Below are 13,889 nucleotides of genomic sequence, written 5' to 3'. Positions count from 1 at the left end.
AAAATTTTTATTTTATACTGGTTTCCCTACAAAGTTCATATACATTGTTTTTCACACTGGACCTCCCCCCTTTCCTTTACCAATCCTTCCCTCCACCCTCCAAACTTCTTTTGCAATAATAGACTTTAATACAGTTCTTGTTCCACGTTCCATCATATCAGAACTGGCCCTCCATCGGGTTTTCAGAGGTAGTAAATTGCAAGGGTAGAGGTTGCCCGTCTTTCTTTGGAGCAGCTGGTTGGTTTGAACTGTGGGTCTTTGAGCTGGCAGTGCAGCTCCTTGCCACTAAGCCACCAGAGCTCCCTTAATACAATTATTGAGTCGAAGCCAACCCACAGCTGTTCCTCCCAGAGTGTTTTCAGAGACCCTAACTCACATAGATTCAAACCGTGATAGCAGCACAATTCCTTTCCACCAAGCCACCAGTTCTCCCTTCAATTAGCAGGACGCCCATGTCCCAAGGTGATACTCAGTCCGGGGGTTGATGGGATTGCTTAAGATTCCTTCAGTTACACATGCCCCTATCAAATAGCAACATGCATTCAGAAGTGTTTACCAAGCTGCTCACTAAACCTCAAACCAAAAAATGAGCGCACACAGTGGTCAAGTCCATTCCAAGCCATTACGACTTTCCACAGGGTTTCTGACCCTGCAAACCTTAACAAGAGGCTGCTTAATTGTTCTCCTAAGGAACGGCAGCCGGGTTTGAATCACCAACCTTAAAGTTATCAGTTCAACACATAATACGGTATTCCACCACGGTGTCTTTTAATTAGTGTATTAACTAAGATCTATACATGTCACTTTGAGGTCTTTGGTGCACCTGACCCATATGTGCATGCAAGTTGAACAAGAAATAAGGAAGACCAATAAATTAATGTATTTGAGTTATGGTGTTGGTGAAGAATAGTGAACAAACCGTGGATTGTTGGGCGTAAAGTGCAGCCACAATCCTCGTTAGAAGCAGGGTTGGCCAGGTTTCATCTCATGGACTTGGAGGCATCAGAAGACAGAGGCATGGGAAGATAGAAGGTCAGAGGAAGACCCTCAGTGAGGTGGACTGGCAACAATGAACAGCAGACGGCAGTGACGGAGGATGGCGCACGACCAGGCAGTGTTTACGTTCTGTGCCGGGTCCCTGTACATGGGCACCAGAGTCACAGCACCTAGCGACAACTGTAGCTCTCCCTGTGAGACCAAAAATCAGCAGTTACTCAAAACCAAAGATGTGAAAATAGGGGAAGGAAATGACAGCACTGGAAGGAACAAAATGAACACAAGAGAATCAACACTCTGATAAATTACGATCAACATACTAAATTATGATAAATAGAACCAGTGGCACCAAACCGTTCATATGGAAATTGACAGATGGGAGCCTCACTTGTTGTGTAAACTTGTACCAAAAATTCAATCTTGAAGATAAACTAGAATAGAAATGTTGATCTGTATTCCATGAAGAAGAGAGTTCCACCATTTGTAGATAAAGATCAAAGTTCCTAATACAGAAGAAAGGTTACTGATCTGAAAAGGGAGCTCTTTGTAGCATAGTGGTAAGGAATTTTGCTGCCAACCCAAAAGGTGCATGGTTCAAATCCACCAGCTGTTCTTTGGGAGAAAGATGGACAGTCAACTCCTGTGCTGTTTACAGTCTCTTAAAACCTACTAGAGGGTCAGCTGTGAGTCCTTACCAACTAGACAGTACAAAACAACTCTGAAAACTGTCATTTAGGCCTTTTCAAAATACTGTTGGGTGGATTTGCAGGCAGCTGATGCTGGTAAAAAAACAAAGGAGTGCAGTACGGTTTAGGTACAACACAGTTGGTGTGTCTTTCCTGCTTGATAACATTTGATATTGCCCACTTTATGTTCAATGTCAATTCCCCCAGTTGATTCCTATTCATTTGATGCTCTGAACTTGGAGTTTCTGTTTTTCAAAAATAGAAAACTGGTTTTTGTTTGTCTTTCTTCTATAGAAAAATTTCCAGAGGCTGAGCCATATGAAATAATAGAATCTTTCAATGTTGTTTCAAAGGAGGTCTTTAAAAGTATTGTTTTGAATGAATACAAAAGGTAAACCTATCCTTTTATGATGGAATTGAAGCATGAGCTGTCTGCAGGTTGTCCTTCAATGTAACCTGTCCAAAGCAAATAACCCTCTTTGTTTTTCACAATAGTAAAGGGTTCTATTCATTTTGTCACTGGACATTTCTCTGTCAAAGAATGACTATGTGGGCTGTGTGGTTGTACCTGGCCACCTGACTGTTTGATTATGTGTATTTGTATGTATGTGTGTGTGTGTGTGTGTGTGTGTATAAATTGTTCACAATGCTAGCTGTATATCAGAATTCTCTATAGTGAACTTTGAATAATGCAGGTACATGAATCATAACCCGTCAGATTCTGATTCAGTGGGTCACAGGCTAATGCTCAGGTATCTTTATAGCTTTTAAAGTTCTGCTGGTGAACTCTAGACCTATGGTGGCCTGCTGGGTTAGGAGTTGCACTGCCAACCCAAAGACACATAGTTCAAACTTACCAGCTGCTCCTCAGGAGAAAGACTGACAGTCTCCTCGTGTGAGATTTACTGCTTCTGAAGACCCTTTTGAGGGTCAGCTATAAGTCAGTCTGATTTGGAAGCGATAAGTGTGTCTGTGTGTGTGTCTACACACACACATATGTGTGCTGGGTTGTGTGTGTGTGTGTGTGTGTGTGTGTGTGTGTGTGTGTGTTTTAGTGATTATGTTGCCTAGCTGGAGTTAAGAACTTCCTGGTAGGGTTAGAAATAATATGTGATTTTTTTTCAATTTCTCATACAGTTATATTACCTATTTCTTTCCTTTATTACTATAGATGTGATGGTCGTGATTTGACTTCACTTAGGGATATAAGTTGTGAAGTAGACATGTTTAAAACTCTTCATGGATCATCGCTATTTCAAAGGGGACAAACACAGGTAATAGAAGCAGAGACAATATTCGAATCCTTTCATGAATTGGATCTAAAACAGTATGCTAACGTGTAGCATGATTTTTATCGTGAAATGTGTTCTTTGTTCAGATTAATATTTTGAAATTTTAAAAAATACTTTTTAGCAGTTTGACTAAAAGTAATTGCTGTACAATACTCTGCATGTATTTCAACTCAGATTTGGTCCGTTTTGCCTTTCCTGTGACTGAGAAACTGTCACCGTAAGATAGCAAATATTTCGCTTGGGGTTTCTCAGAAGAATCTTTGCTCAGAATGTTCATTTAGTGGTAGCCAGGCACCTTGAACCGTATCTTCCAGTTTTCACAGCAGCAGAGGCGGTTGCTCATGGAGGCAATTAATCATGCATTTTTTTTCTTCCTGTTACTTCTACTAATGTTTCTTCAGGCAGATAGAGACCAATTAGTGTACCCTTTGCGGGAGCTCTGTTGGCCTAGTGGAGAAGGAATTGTGCTGCCAACCCAAAGGAAAGCAGTTGGAATCCACCAGCTGCTCTGGAGGACAAAGATGGGCAGTCTCCTCCTGTGTGATTAGCAGACTCTGAAAACCCACTGGGGGGCCAGCTCTGAGTCGGTTCTGACGTGACAGTCCATAATAGCAGCCCACTTGCAGGCCCTTAAAACCAAAGGCATTGTGTGGTAGATTAGGAGAGTGGAAAGATGCCATAAACCCAGTATTTGGCTGATGAACTCGGGTATCTCTCCAACCCTCCGACCCGATAAACTAAGTCTTCTTTAGTCCTGAGTTATTGACACACTCATTTTAAAACATTTTCTTATGACTATACTTAAATTCACAAATTTTCTTATAAGTACTGTTTTAGGCATTTCCCACAATTTTTGATACAGAAGATTTTTATTCTTTTCCAACTTCAAGTGTTTAATGGTTTCCCTTTTCGGTTTCTCTTATTTCAAGTTTTTATTTGGTACTTTATTACAGTGTCTAGACCAAGGAGCGTTTGACAGTACCTGGAGATATGTCTGGCTTTCTCATCAGGAGAAAGATGAAGGGACACTGCTGGCGGTTAATGGGCTCTGGCCAGGATGGTACTAAATGTCCCACAGCACGCAGCCAGCCCAGACAGAAACTGTTTGTTTGTATCAGGATCCTCTTTGGATTCATGTATTTCAGCTGAGTCTCTGCCCGTGTACAGATCTCATCTCGGCTCCTCTTTCTTCCCTCCTAGTTTGTTAAAGAAACCAGGTTATTTATCCTGTGTGGTTTTCCATGAACTAGGTTTCGTTGATGACATCTCTGCTTATGATTGAGTTCTCCCTCCCTTTCTAATAAACTAGTAGTTGGATCAAAAGACTTGATCTTTGAAAGTCAGTGTTTCTCCAAGGCCGCTTCGTAGATGACGCATTCTAGTCACCGGTTCTCTCTCCAAAGAGAATCCCCCACATTGATTTTCCAGCGCTGTAAATCTGTACAGGACAAGGCTGCCTGCCTTTCTTTCACAGAGAATTTAGTGCTTTCAGACCACTGACCTTTTGGTTAGCAGCCCAGAATGTTGCCACGTTGTCGATAGTGTTTATTTACATCTGTCAGGAGTCCTGGTAGGTCTATTTTTTTACCCCCTCTTTCAATGTTAGTCTTTTGATGAAGCCTATTGTCCAAATCTCATGATATTATGAACTTTATGATTTGTTTCTAATTTGAACTGCATTGTGGTCAGTGAACACAATATCATATGAAATGCTTACATTGCTAACTTTCTTTATGGCCTGTTTTAGCAATGTGCTAGAGAAATGTGTATATAATTTGTGTGAAGTTCATTGTCTATTTATAGATTGAATGCATTGTTACTGTATATTTTCGTTGCATTTTATCATTGTGGTCTGTCATTTTCTATGAGGAAGGTATTATCTTTAACTACAGTTGATTCTCCTAATTCTTTATATACTGACAGTTGTCACTTTTGAGTCTTAGTGTATGTGTATATGTATGTTTGTTACTTAATTCACTGATGTCACAACCTTTGATCAAAGGCTAACTGAACCAACAGCAGTAACTGTTCTAGACAATTTTTAAAAACAAAAATATATTTTGAATGGAGAGCATTGATTTTTTTTTTTTTTTAGCTGTCATCACAGCATTTATTCAAAGATTTACAAGCAGATAGCTTGTTGCTTTAAGGCCATTATAATTGTACCTTCAAATTTGCATAATGAATTTCTTAAGATACTTTTCTAACTATTTGAAGTACACTTCTTGAGGCAGTGGTCATACCTGATTTATTTACCCTCCTCTCCCAGTACTTCACACATAGTACTCATTATATATAATCTGTGTCTTGTTGAAGCCTTGCATTGAAATTTATGCATACCATGTGTTATTTATGGTGTGAATACATGATTAGTTTATTAAGTCCAGCGATAAGCTTTATATAAAAGGTGTTTACTTTAAAAGCTAATTAGATTCTTCAAACTCTTTGTTTTCATTTTTGTTGTGAGTCTATAAAGGCCTGAGACCTTTTTCTTCTTTTCCTTTGTAGGTGCTTTGTACAGTTACATTTGATTCATTAGAATCCAGTATTAAATCTGATAGAATTATAACCGCTATAAAGTAAGTATATGTTTGTGGTTTGTTTTTTGTTGGTTGGTTTTTTGTTTTGTTTTTGTTTTTGGCTTGTTTGGTTTTTTATTTTTAATTTTTTTATTCTTTTTTGTGTGTGTGCTGGCAAATCAGATCTGACTGGTACAGGAGGAGATTGCCCCTCCTTCTCCAGGATCTGGTGGATTCAAACCACATACATCTGGGATAGCAGTTCAGCTTTTTGCCATTAGGCCACCAGAGCTCCCTAGTATGTTTTCAGTTATGGCATTCAAACATATGATGTTGTTGTTATGTGCCATCGAGTCGCATGCAACTCATTGCGACCCTATGTACAACAGCCCTAAACCCTGTTCTATCCTGTGCCAATTGCACTGTCTCTGACACTCCCATCCCGATTACCCCAGTCACTAAATCAGTCCACCTCATAGAGGGCCTTCCTCCTGCGCTGTCCCTCCACCCTACCAAGCATGATGTCCCTCTCGAAGGACCAGTCCCTCCTTACAACATGTCCAAAGTATGTTAGACGGAGCCTCAGAATCCTTGCCTCCAGGGAGCCGCCCAGTTTAACCCTTTCCAAGATGAATCTGTTTGTATTCCTAGCAGTCCATGGTATTCTCAATACTCTTCTCCAGCACCACAGCTCAAAGGCATCAATTCTCCTTCTATCCTCCTTAGTCACTGTCCAACTCTCTGATGATAACAAGTGATAGCAAAGACCATGGCTTGTATCAGATGCACCTTAGTCTCCAGAGAGACACCATTGCTCTTCAGTACTTTGGAGAGGTCTAACAGCAGACTTTCCCATTGCAATACGTCTTTTAATTTCCTGGCTACTGGTGCCGAGAGTGTTGACTGGGGAGCCAAGCAAACTAAAGCTGTGAACAAGTTAATGAATTACATTATTACTTTAAAAAAAGAAATAGGATCTCTGTCCTTCACTTTTCTGTTTACCTAATAGGGATTTTTAAGCAGAGAACTGAGTCATGGCCATTGCAGTGAAATTGAAACAGACCCAAATTTGTATAATGTGGGTATGCCAGAAAGATAACCTGAACAGAAAAACTTAAGAGATTGAAGTCCTGGAATGGAAGACTCTAAAGAGGTGTGGTGAACCGCTCCAGGAGTCTGGTGCAGGAGACTGGACTGGAGGCAGGACTAAGGAGAGTGACACACACTCACAGCAATGTGGTGGCTGCCGTCTGGGAGCCAGGCACCGCCGCTACTGCCTCTGCCATTCAAGAGATTTGCAATGTGCACACTTGGATTAAATGTCTAGCCTCTAGTGGCCTAGTGGCAATAAGCAGCACTGCAGCCCCTAAGGCACACAGTTCAAAGCCACTAGCCACTCCGTGGGAGAAGGATGAGCAGTCTCCTCCCATCTAATTAACAGCCTCTAAAAACCTGCTGAAGGGCCAGCTATGGGTCGGTTCGACTCGATGGTACACACCACTAACAACAAACTGTTGACCTGTTTTTCCCACTCACACTATAGTTCCAGCAGCCTTTATTTTACACATACAGATCTGTTTTGGTGTAGTCCATCAAGCATGAAGAAAGAACTAATCAAAAGCCCGATTTTAAGTTACCTTCAAGAGTTTTGTTTGTTGGGCTTTACTTTATATTGTCATCTAACTCACTGGTTTGTGGATAAATACTGGCAAACCATTTCATTATGTAAAGGGAGTTTCTTCTTTCGTTTATTCTATCTCCAGAACCGTTCCTCATGGCAGATTACCTGGGTAACCTGGAATGAATGTTCCTCTATGACTCTTTACTCAAAAGAGTAAATAAATCATGGCAAGAGTCCCTGCTAGTAAAAAGCATGTGAAGACTGTTGTGAAATTTAAAGACATGTAATCACAAGACACATTTGCTCTTGTGTCCCATGAGTACTTGACTCCTTCCCTGTTCCTAAAACGTGAGCAGTAAAATGAGCTTGATCAGTTTTAGGTGATGAGAATCTGTCTTTCAGTCCCACCGCATTACTGCTTCAGTCCTAGGACTCACAGTTGTTTTCTTCCTCAATGGCTTCCTCTTCCTCAGTGTCTGAGAAGACCAGAGGACTCTGCCTTCTTCTCCTCCCTCTTTCTGCTGCCCAATTTATCATCATCCCCAGTGTCTTCAAGACAATCTATTGCTGTCAAGTCAACCCTGACTCCTACTCACCCTCTAGCCCAGAATAGCCCTACCCTCTAGGCCTTCCAAGGCCATAATGTTCATGACGACAGACTGCCCTGTCTTCCTTCTGCAGAGCAGCTGGTGGGTTCAAACCTCTCACCTTTTCGTTACCAACCAACCACTTAGCCACGAGGACTCCTTAATTTTATCATATATCTCATGGACAATACAGCTCTGTCTATAAAGCAAGAATTCTCATACTTTCTGAAACTCTGTAGTATGGATCGCGTTCTGGCCAGAGTTTGGCCCTGTTCACTTCACTTTGGCTCTCTCAGAGGGAAGGCAACACAGCTTAAGAAGAAGGAGCACCAGGCTTGACCAGGGCACTCCTGACTTCTAGTCGTCTGTCTGTCTTTAACTGTGAGGGCAGCCCTCATGTCACCCAGCCATTAATGGACTTGGTCCAGCCACAGTGGCCCTGGTTTCCTTCTCTTGCAAAATGAGGATCCTGGACCACATGATCCACATCTGCCTCCTCCAAGACCTATGATTTCCTTCCATCTTCGGTAGGAGTACGGTGTGCAGATCTCTTTTCTCAGCTCTGAGTTTGTGGTCATGCAGGTTTGCCGTGACTCAGAGCCTTTCCAGTTTCTCTACCCAGAGAATCACACTTGTTGTTACTCCAAAGGAGGCGTGCTGAGGTGCAGGGTCAGTGGTCCCTTTTCAGTCACTGTTCTTCAGTTCACACATTGACTCTTAAGAAAAATCGCAACTCTGATGTTCGTGTAATGTGAAGCAACATTAAAATTCCTCAGTCGTTATTAATGCTTGAAAATGTCTACAGTCAATAATACTAATCATATATTCCTCATAGAATGAAAGCTGCGTTGTGGAGTGGACTGGGGGGGGTGGAGCGGGGAACTGTAAAACAAAGAATTTTTTACTTTTCAAAGAGAAAAGTGAACTGGGGGGACTGGGAGGAAAGTGTGCAACAATGAATGAATGGAAATCCAAAGTCTCTTAAACTTTCATTAAAAAATACTGTCTTGACACTCAAATCTAGATATTTAAGTTTCATGTTTGAAGCATTTTGTAAATCAGTGTAGAACTCATGGATACGCTTCAAAAGAACCCTAACATGTATCTGGCATTTATCTTCCTAATACTACTGGGTTTTCTTTCAAATCACCTGTCATTAATAACCTATTCAGTTTGGGGGCTTTTGAGGTTTTGTTTGGGTTTTTGGTTTTTGATTGTTTGTGTGTTCCCTCCCCCTTTTTTGTTAATTGTGGTGTTAGTGAGAGTTTACGAAAAGGTTGCATTTTCCTTCATTCATTCGTTCGACCATACATATATCTTTTTCCTCCCTTCTCCTCTCCTTGACCCTGCACTTGTGCTTTTTAATTCCCCTAAGATTTTTTTTAATTGGAAAACTGTTTGCTTCTATATGATATGCTTATTAACATGAATGATTTTTCACTTGTAGTGGAATAAAAGATAAGAATTTCATGCTGCACTATGAGGTAAGATGAATTTTCCCCAACATTTTGTTAGAGAAAAACAAAGTTGAAAGAAATTTATAGTGAATACCTATATACCCAATTACATCTTAGCATTTTGAATGTGAGTCCTAGATAACTATATTCTGTACCTTAACTATTGAAACAAAAACTTTTTCAAGTCTGTTGTAATGTGGGTGTCTCACGCCATCACATTCTTTTCTTGTCTGTTGACGCCCCAGAGTCATGTGACTTGCAGTCTCCCCACGGCCTGGATGTGACTGTACCTGTACACTCAGGAAGCCCTTCAGCACTTTCCTCAGTTCCTCTCACATTCAGATTGGCTTCTGGAAAGAAGGGATTGATCCAATTTGTGTTCTAATTCTCCCTTTTTCGGCTGTGTGTGTGTGTGTGTGTGTGTGTGTGTGTGTGTGTGTTCTGAAACAGTTCAAGAAACAAATAGAAAATTTTTATGGGAAATTTAAGTTTCAAATGGTTGCAACTAATTCACTGGAACAAAATATTTCTCATGTAAAACCACTTGCACACTATGACTAGAGTATGTTTTTTTTTTCAATTATTAATTCCCACTACTCAGCATGTAAGTGAGCATACCTTAGGGAAAAGAGCTGGATGTCCTCAATATGTAATTTTTTAAAATATGTATGTATTTTTCATTTTGAAAATATTTTTATTGATACCACAAACATGGAAACTTATAGTATATTATTGTTATGTGCATCAAGTCACCTGTGACTCATAGCAACCAGATGTACCCTCTGAACCCTGCCCTGCCCTGAGCTAATCTCATCATCTCTGGCAGACCTAATCCCATTTCTCTAGTCACCGAGTCAGTCCGTCTCATCCACGGTCTTCCTTGCCTGTGCTGTCCCTCCACCCTTCCAAGCATGATGTTTTCGTCCAAGGACTGGTCCCCCGCCCCCGCCATGTGCCCAGAGTATGTGAGAGAGAGCATCAACGTTCTTGCCTCCAAGGAGCAACTTGAATTCACCCTCTCCTAGTTCCACAATCAAAACTCTTGGCACCAGCAGTCAGGAAATCAAGAGACGAATTGCATTTGAAAAGTCTGCTATCAGGGAGCTCTCTAGAGTACTGAAGAACAACAGTATCAGTCTGGAGACTAAGGCGCACCTGCTTTAGGCCATGGTCTTTGCAGTTGCCTGCTATGTATCAGAGAGCTGGACAATGACTTAAGGGTGATAGAAGAAGAATGGATGCCTTTGAGTTGTGGTGCTGGAGCGCGTTGAACATACCATGGACTGCCAGGAGAAAAACAGGTCTGTCCTGGAGAGGGTGAAGCCAAGCTGTTCCCTGGAGGCAAAGATTTGGAAGCTCTGTCTCTCACTTAGCGTTCTCCATAATCATCAGCTTCCCACCTACTGAGTCACAGACACACTAGAAATAATTAGCTTTAGCTGTTTGTTTTAACTGTTATGATGTGCCACTGAGGTAGAACTAAATCATCTGATCCTCTAGCAGATTTCCGGATGCCATAGACCACACGGGACACTGCCTGGCCCTCTCCCACAGAGCACCTGGTGGATTCAAACCGCTGCCTTTGGGTTGGCTGTGCAACTCCTTATCCACTAGGCCAGCAGAGCTCCCTTTTAGCTACTTGCTGTGTTCTTAGATGTCGAGTCATTTTCTGTGTTACTTGCTTTTTTTTTTTTGTAACTAACAAAAGTGCGATTTTACTATTTTGTGACTTGTTTTATTCTCTTCTTTTAAGATGTCATGGACATCTCTCCGTCTCAGTTACGTATTTTTGTTTTCTTAAGTTTCCTCCGTATGCAACTAATGAAACTGGCAAAATTACCGGTGTGAATAGGAGAGAACTTGGCCATGGTGAGTACAAATCTTGAAGCGTAATGTAACGCTCTTGTAAAGACTTACTGCATTTCTAGCTGATTGTTTTCTGTTTGCATTTAGGAGCTCTTGCCGAGAAAGCTTTGTATCCTGTTATCCCCAAGGATTTTCCTTTCACCATAAGAGTTACGTCTGAAGTCCTAGAGTCAAATGGTATTGAAATAATTTTTTTTCCCTAGTGGAAAAGCAGCAAATTCTTTTGTTTGCTTCCCATCTTTTCTAGAGTAATGTCACACTCTGTTTATTCTTACAAAACACAAAATTATTTTAAGAGAAAATAGGTTAATCATGTCCCTACCAGACTCTCGTCACTGGTTCATGAGTTGTTTAGAAAGTAGTATAAAACAGTTCTTTCTCTCCATGTCTCATTAATACAATTAAAAAATTGTTTTTCTTCATTTTAATAGGTTAATGTAAATAGCCAAATATGTTAGAGGACGTATCTCAGTAGATTGTGGGTTAGGCAGTAGTAACAATTTTCTATATTTTTTTTTACAATTTTCTATATTTAAAAAATAATAAAAGTACATTTTAAAACTCGTGTTTCTTTCTCGTAGGGTCCTCTTCTATGGCATCTGCATGTGGCGGAAGCTTAGCCTTAATGGATGCAGGTAAAAAAAAAATTACATCTCACATCCACTAGCTGGCACTTGACGCACACTTGATTAGAAAAAAATATCAGCTTTCTTTAAAATTTGGTTTAAGTAGCCTTGGAGAGATCAGATTACCAAACCAGAACAGAGACTAGTTGAAAAGTAACAACCCAGCTATTCTGTTGGGATTCTTATATTTGCAAGTAAAATCAATAGGATGTGAAAAATTCTTTCTTTCCCTGGTGTCTCAGTGAATTTTATCACCTAAAATGTGGAGAGCCCTGGGCTAGATTCCGGTCACAGAGAAGTTTTATTAGGGAGAGGTGAGGTAAAGCAAGCGTGCTAACTTCCGATTACTTTATGTGACCCACGAGGGGAAGAAAGACATTTCACAGAAGTACACACATACCTTTAGGACAGCATATGCAAATGCTTCAGTGCCTGGGTCTGAAACACCAAGAAAAAGTCAGCCTGTTAGGAGGCTTTGAAATGTCAAGAAAACAAAACTCCTCACCACTGGCGCTTCCTCAGAAAGCTAAACATAGAAATTCCATGTGGCCCAGCTGTTCCACTGTTTGCAGGAACATGGAAACAGCCCAAATGTCCAACCACAATAGAAGGAATTGAGAAATTACGGTATATTCACACGGTGGAAGACTACACAGCATGCCAGAGCAATGGTTTTGTACATCACTACCTAACTTGGGAGGGACTGGAGAGCCTTATGCTGAGTGAACTAACGCAGTCCCATAAGGACAAATACTGTATAAGACCATTATTGTAAAAGATATATGAGAATCGAGTGGGAGGGGGCAGGAAGGCAGAGGGGTTTGGATGGGTGGGAGCAGTAAGGATAGGTGGGCTGTGGTGGGGAAGTGGTAATCAAAGGGTCAAGGGTTGGGCAATTTGATAGGTGGAGTGAGGGGTAAGTAAAGGAAATAGGAAAAGCAATGTATACAAACTTTGTAAGTAAAGCAGTATAAAATAAGAATTTTATTTAAATAAAAAAGTAAAATAAAATGTATTTGAATGATTGTATGAAACACAATGTAAATGACGAAAACATACCCTAAAGGAATTGTTATATGAAAACCAATAAAAATATTTTTAAAAAGAAAACCTTCAGGGAGCTCTAGTGGCCTAGTGGCAAGAAGCTGCGCTGCAATCCCAAAGGCGTGCAGTTCGAATCCACCAGATGCTCTGCTGGAGAAGGAAGGACAATCTCCTCCTGCAGCAGTCAGATCCGATTCAACAGCACACAACAAGACAAAAAAGAAAGAAAGAAAACCTTCGCCACCAGACCAATAGGCAACATCATGATGGACGGAGAAAGGGTTGAGACTGTCAGCAATTTCATCTTACTTGGATCCACAATCAGTACGCTTGGCATCAGCATTCGGGAGATCAGAAGACGTACTGCACTCGCTAAGTCTGGTCAGGGACCACTCCAGATTCCTGAGGAGTAAAGATGTCAGTTTGAGGACTCAGGCGCACCTTTTTCAGGATGTGGTCTTTTTTTTTTTATTATTTTTTTCCGGTTACCTGGTATGCAGCTGAGAGCTGTACCGTGAATAAGGGTGACAGAAGAATTGATGCCTTTTAACTATGGTGAATCTGTGGAGAAGAGTGCTGAATATCCCATGGGCTTTGAAAAGAACAAACAAATGCCTTGGAGAGAGGGCAGCCAGAGCGCTCCGTGTGAGCACGGATGAGGAAGCGTCATCTCACACACTTTGAGAATGTTGCTAGGAGAAGTCATTCCTGGGAAAGGGACATCATGCTTGGGAAGGCAAAGGAAATGACTCTCAACCTGGTGGATAGACAGTGACTGACTTCAGCAATGGGCCTGAGGGTGTCGGAGATGGGGAGGCTGCACAGGATAGGACAGGGTTCAGGTCTGTTGTTCCTAGAGTCACTTTAAGTCATACTCAACTCAATGGCACCTAACAGCAACAACAAGAGAAAGAAACTGAGGTTTACTAGATGTTCATAACACACTATGAATGAGGCCAGGACAGACTGACTCCGTTTTTTTATTTATCTTACAGAAGGGTTTCTATATCTTTTGCTATCAGAGCAAGGAGTTTAAACCACTGATGGTTCCTTCCTTCTAATGGGTATGGTGACTTTGGCCATCTCTTATCTTATCTTTGAGTCTGTTGTTTTGCCGCATTCTGTTTTTATTGTCATACAGCCACATTCCCTGAGGGTCAGTTTCTATTGTTATATTGCCACAGTCTTTGTCAAA

The 13,889-nt window shown here is 41.1% G+C and overlaps 1 protein-coding gene across 1 annotated transcript in view; it reads left to right on the top strand.

The window, feature by feature from the left end:
• Positions 1-13,889, top strand: part of PNPT1 (polyribonucleotide nucleotidyltransferase 1) — a 44,597-nt gene that overhangs the window by 16,745 nt on the left and 13,963 nt on the right. Inside the window, exons 12-18 of the mRNA XM_006881022.1 lie at positions 1,977-2,073; positions 2,854-2,956; positions 5,483-5,553; positions 9,149-9,185; positions 10,961-11,027; positions 11,112-11,201; positions 11,606-11,659. Coding sequence (XP_006881084.1) covers positions 1,977-2,073; positions 2,854-2,956; positions 5,483-5,553; positions 9,149-9,185; positions 10,961-11,027; positions 11,112-11,201; positions 11,606-11,659 — 519 coding nt within the window. The remainder of the gene's footprint in view (positions 1-1,976; positions 2,074-2,853; positions 2,957-5,482; positions 5,554-9,148; positions 9,186-10,960; positions 11,028-11,111; positions 11,202-11,605; positions 11,660-13,889) is intronic.

The sequence above is a fragment of the Elephantulus edwardii genome, unplaced genomic scaffold (genome assembly GCF_000299155.1).
Source record: "Elephantulus edwardii isolate Elephantulus edwardi_28Jun2011 unplaced genomic scaffold, EleEdw1.0 scaffold00011, whole genome shotgun sequence".
Lineage (NCBI taxonomy): Eukaryota > Metazoa > Chordata > Mammalia > Macroscelidea > Macroscelididae > Elephantulus > Elephantulus edwardii.
The sequence above is the reverse complement of the archived record's forward strand: the minus strand, read 5'-3'. Positions and strand labels throughout refer to the sequence as shown.